The following is a 5,415-nucleotide window of genomic DNA, read 5'->3' as shown; positions in this document are numbered from 1 at the left end:
TTTCTACTTACTCTCCTCCTAAGTATTGAAATGAAACATGAAACAAAAACAAACAAAACGGTACAAAATAAAGTCGAAATGGAAAACGGTACATCACTCTAAAAGCATAGAAAAAATCAAAGAATGAAATGCTTTTGGCTATCTGACTCACAACCCTATTTACCTCTCGAGAATAGATCTAGCAAGTCTTCAACTTCTAAACTCTATCGAGCACAAAACCCCGTGTCTAGCTGCTACACTGCTAAGGTGTAAATAGAATGGAGAGACAAATCAAGCCACCCAAGCAAGACTAGTTTCTAACTGAATAAGCATCCTAATAGAGCGCCCACATCTTGAATTACATTTTTGCATTAGAGAAAACAAAATATTCAAGTTCAATTTGAACACATTCAATTTGAAACAGGAAGCAAAGTGAGATATTTTTAAAATAGAAACATTTCCAATTAGTAAGTTTGACCAGGGGTCTCTCTAGCTCTCTCTCGTTCTCTCTTGTGCACCCACAAGAAGTTCCCTTCTTCTTGTGATGCAAGTCTTGTCTTTGTGTCGGACCTCTATGCGTTCTCTCTCTCTCTCTCTCTCTCTCTCTCTCTCTCTCTCTCTCTCTCTCTCTCTCTCTCTCTCGTGCAAGTGAGCTTGACCTCACTCCCCTTCTCTTTCATTGCCAACCCTTTGGCCTTCGCCTGCACCTCTCGGTTTTGAGAGTTGGGCGGCATGTTGTTAATGCGCGTTGAATCTAGCTAAGGCAACTTTATGTGCTATTAGTATCTATTATATCTAACTCTACCGTTTGTTTGCAAGTAATTAATTTGAATTATAATATGTGCCAGCGTGTGAGTAAGCCAGACAAATAATAGAGTTAGTTATAATAATTGGTCTCCCCTTCCACTGACATGCACCCTAGTTTAGGGTGTTTACACAGAGTCTAATCACAAAGAAGACATGCCCAAGCCTTGGTGATGGCCATCCTGCATTTCAACGTGCACAATTACACACTATCGAGAGGATGCTCTGCACATGCACAGTTGGAAATTGAAGCACGAATATGAGAGAAGCTCGCTAGTGGTGCAAGACGTGATTGGTTGTTGTAGCTTCCACCATATTTGGGCAGCCTAGAGGTGTCGTCCTTGTAGCTTTGGGCAGGCGCTATCTTCTAGGTAGGATATGGCGTCGACCTCTAGATGGAAATGTGTAAGTTGAGGCAGCACTCAAATCGACGTGCAGATGTGCGATTGGCTCTTATAGCGGGGGATGGGGTAGTGTGTAGCCAGCCTTATTTTCCTTTCTTGTTTCGGGCAATTTTTAAACACCCCTACTAACTTTTTTTTTTTAGCAGAACCCACAATATGTGGGTGGGTGTATAGTATTAACCAAAAAAAAAAAAAGATTACATGACAGTCCGTGCTCACAACGAGCCACGGAAACCCGAATACATCAGCAATACAACATCATCAAGAGGTTCCCACTGATCCCACATGAGCTGCCACCCCATACACCAATCACCCTCTAGAGGACACAACACAGAGATCTGGACCATTACATCAGCTATTATGGGAGCCACCCACCAAAAACAAGAGACCATAAACCTCACCAGATCACAAGACATACTAAATTTATACCTTCAGTAGTACATCACTCATAAATCGACGGTGGAACGGGAAATGGAGTCTTTGCAGTCCAAACGGGAGAGCGATGCTGAGTTGCCCGACTTTGATGGCGCAGACGATCAACTGCAGCCTGCCGCTCCACCTACTCTTGAGGATGGCGACTTTGGCGGTGTTCTTCAACCAGGTGCATATACAATTTTCCGTCCTCAGCTCCACGAGAGAGAGAGAGAGAGAGAGAGAGAGAGAGAGAGAGAGAGACGTTTAGCTATTCGTTTTGAGAAAGCCTGAAAGTTCTTGAAACTTTCATAGATTGCAGCTTCCGCTTTATGGCCAACGACCTTGATGCTGCTGTACAGAGTGCCAAGAAGATGAAAAAGACCAAGAGAGCTCTTAAGATAGCAGCGAAAAAGAGAAAGAAAAAGCTAAAGAAGTCTACGCCTAGCAAACTTCAAGAGATGGATCCAATAATGTACACTTTGTTTGTTTGTTTGTTTTTCTTTTGACAACAAAGGAGGCTGATTTCTATTACTTGAAAAGTCCCTCAGAACGCCCGAATGGTGCTGATTCTGAGGGCAAGTACCCAATATTATATACCTTGTTTCTCCGATTATGTGGTTTTAGCAGATTGAGGCATAAATTAATCTACAATTCTGAACTGTGCAGTTTTGTTGCCCGCACCGCTCAGTATCTAAAAGAGTCCAAGTGTTATCTCATTGCGGCTGCTGTTGAGAGATTGGGCATTCACATAGTTCAAGATTTAGTGCTTGAGGTTGGTGTAACTGTCTATGTCTATATCTATGTGTTTTCAATTTCAGCTCCGTGGTGACTCTGGCATAGTTACATGGAACGGAAAATGGGAACGAGGGACAGGATGAACGGGAAACAAGAAGCTACCTTGTATTAGGTTTTAGGGCCTGAACATTTTGGAACCATGTTTCATCGTGCTCTAATGTTAGACCGGAAGTTTTGTGAAACATGTTTTGAGGGTGAAATATGTCAGCCTGGAAATGTTCCATGGTGACTGCTAGCTTGCACTTTTTGACCCCTACACAATGATGCAAATAATTATCAATCTCAGCTACCTTGAAAATTTAGGGTTTGCAGTTACAAATGAATGTTTAGGAAAATTTTAGCATGTGTTTGTTTTTTATTGTTCGGCAGTCCTGGTTTAAAGCATATCACAAAGGAGAATCTTTATCGAATAATTTTTTTCATTATGAGGCTTCTAGGTTCTCGTTTGGACATTGATTCTGTACTCTTGAAAAAATTCATTATGCTTCAACAATATGGAGAGCATCTCACTTCCAACGCTCGACAATCGGAAATCCCTCTTAACAACATATTCGTTTTGTTTGAGTGTATTTGACACTCAAGAAATCAGACAATCGTGAGATTGGTTTGAGGTAATGGCGTAAATATATGGTTCAACAGGGTATATGTTCTGGATATACTATGGGCCATGTATGGCCGGTACAAATCGCTGGATTGATGTACCGGTATTAACAGCGTACATGCATGGTTCGGTGGGGTATATGTGCTGTCCGCTGGGTATACAGTAGGCCATGTATCTATAACTGGTACAAATCAAGCTGGATTGATGTGCTGGTATAAGCAATGTGTAGGCATGGTTGAGCAGTGTACGTGTGTTGGACACACTATGCTTATCTTGATCGATTTTTGTGAATGTACTGAAAAGAGCATTTCTTTTGTATTGTTTTTTAAGAACTTCAGTGTTTGAGCTTGTATGGTAGCATCACTAAGGCTGTGTCCGAAAGGAGGTGAATGTTGTACGTTTAATTGATTTGATTCTGCACTTCGTGTTGTAGGTCAAGACAATTCAACAGACTGGAGGTCAGATGACCCGAGATGGTAGTAGGCAGCGAACTCCTGGAGGAATTCTGTGGAACATCTTAAGGTCCCGTTATATGGAAGATTATAGAGCCATCATGGCAGCAGGAAGAAGTCATGTGGTAGGACTATTACTTTTTGGACTTGGTGTTCTGCGTGGAATATGGCTAATATGCATTTTTGCAGAAGCAGCGGAGGCAGCAGAAGAAAGAGAGGCGGAAGCACAAACAGGAGGGGATTGTTATGGTTATGGATGGACAACCCACAGCAAAGCAGGAGGGGATTGTTATGGTTCCTGATGGACACCCCATGGCAAAGTGCAGGAGGAAAAATAAGACTAATTTGGGCAGGGCTCCATCAGCAGCACAAGTGAAAAGAACAGGGGTAACTGTGGCGCCTCGTGGGGATAGAAAAATTGATAACATAGGGTCCAATGTGGACCCTGAAAGTTCATGCATCCTTACTCAAGTGCCAAGTGCTTGGGCTAATGGTGTGGAGCAAGGAATGCACATTCCATGTCCTGATGACGTTGAGATGGTTGATGACACATAAAACACACTGAGAGACTGTGGACACCCATCCAGTATGATGATCTGTTAGAGACTTGATAAAGAAGGGTAGGAAGATACATTTTTGCCAGTCTGAGCTCATGCTGATTTCGAGGTCTACACAGATAGTTTGGCATCAGGCAAACTTGATACGTCAGGGCAGTTGCAAATGGTTTGTTGTTAAACGCTCAACCTTTTTTCTTTTGAGGTACAACTGAAATTTGAATGATGTTGCTGGGGATTGAACCTGGGTCTTTGCGCACCCACACATTCACCTTAACCACTAGGTTACGTACGCGGTGGTGATGCCCAAAGCTGAACTTTTTCAAAGTTTGAAGGTGTAGAAAACTGTGCGCCTTTATGGAAGTGTTGAGAGATACATTGCGAAAGAATTGGGATTGAACTTTGGAGCTGAAGTGGTTTAGTGGTCATTTTACAGCATTTTTCAGTTAAGAGAAAGCTTATGAGGTGGCTTCAGTAGCTCAAGTGCATAGGGATGCTTTCAAGCTCGAAAGAAAGCCTGTTTGTTGATCATTATGTTGGAGGACTTCGCACAGTGGAAGCTTATGAAAGTAGGTTGATGTGATTATACTGGAAAAGCTCATTCAGTAGTCTCATGCAAATTGTTCATGATTTGGGAAGTTGCATAACACATTTTCCAATGTTATTGAATGGAGTGGTTTTGTGCAAAGATTCAGAATTCTCATGAAGGCTTACTCGTGGTGACGTGTTTTGCTGATAATGAACGAGGTTCTTCAAAATTCAAGACGTGCAGTGTCGATAATCATAGAGGCTCTGCATTTTCATCACACACACACACACACACACACACACACACACACAAAGGAGTGACGGGTGAGTGCACATTCTTTTGTGGGTTGGTGGTGCCTTGCAATGTGAGTCCTACGATATCATTCCTCCCTTCCCTGCAAAAGCTAAGTGGAAGAAGAAGAATTTCCTCACTACGACACTGTTGGATGTTGGGTGTAGAAGCAGGGCATGCATGTTATAACTTTATTGATATGAGGGTTATAATCAAATGAGCATGGCACTTGACTGCTTTTATCATTGAATGGGGGGTGTTTGCCTCAAAGCTGATTACCTGTGGACTAAAAAATGCACCTGCAACTTTGTATAAATGGGTATAGAAGGTTTTTGTTCCATACTTCACAATGTTAATGAAATTTTTGACCCGCAACAATTGAAACTATGTTTCCAAAAATGCATGGAGAGAAGGTTGTCCCTAAATCCTTTTAAGCATGCGGGCTTCTCCTAGGCCACATCCTGTTCGAAGAAGGCATATCCATAGACCTTAGGAAGGTGCAAGGCGATGCAAAATTGTTCCAGTTCGTCCAATCAAGATTTAGGATAATTGGTAAGAGGATATGCTGCAGTGCTTCACTATTGGATAGCTT

The 5,415-nt window shown here is 42.2% G+C and overlaps 1 protein-coding gene across 2 annotated transcripts; it reads left to right on the top strand.

Annotated features, from left to right (window-relative positions):
- The first annotated feature begins 1,599 nt into the window (after positions 1-1,599).
- Positions 1,600-4,708, top strand: LOC147425558 (uncharacterized). Of its 2 annotated transcripts, none has more exons than XM_086500537.1 (5): positions 1,600-1,788; positions 1,914-2,073; positions 2,268-2,373; positions 3,431-3,574; positions 3,645-4,708. In XM_086500537.1, the coding sequence occupies exons 1-5, from the start codon at positions 1,659-1,661 to the stop codon at positions 4,002-4,004; spliced, it is 900 nt and encodes a 299-aa protein (XP_086356663.1). In that variant the 5' UTR covers positions 1,600-1,658; the 3' UTR covers positions 4,005-4,708. The 2 variants fall into 2 exon arrangements, with proteins under 2 accessions (XP_086356663.1, XP_086356662.1); XM_086500536.1 differs by having other exon boundaries at positions 1,603-1,788; positions 3,639-4,708.
- Positions 4,709-5,415: the final 707 nt, after the last annotated feature.

This window comes from Adiantum capillus-veneris, chromosome 25, assembly GCF_014529385.1.
Source record: "Adiantum capillus-veneris isolate H3 chromosome 25, ASM1452938v2, whole genome shotgun sequence".
NCBI lineage: Eukaryota > Viridiplantae > Streptophyta > Polypodiopsida > Polypodiales > Pteridaceae > Adiantum > Adiantum capillus-veneris.
This window is presented reverse-complemented; position numbering and strand designations above follow the sequence as displayed.

Excerpts from the sequence above, each read along its gene's own strand:
- LOC147425558 (XM_086500536.1), top strand. The coding sequence starts at position 1,659 with ATGGAGTCTTTGCAGTCCAAACGGGAGAGCGATGCTGAGTTGCCCGAC. Across the intron at positions 2,074-2,267 it reads CAAGAGATGGATCCAATAAT|TTTTGTTGCCCGCACCGCTC; the intron begins GTACACTTTGTT and ends TGAACTGTGCAG. Across the intron at positions 3,575-3,638 it reads CAGCAGGAAGAAGTCATGTG|AAGCAGCGGAGGCAGCAGAA; the intron begins GTAGGACTATTA and ends GCATTTTTGCAG.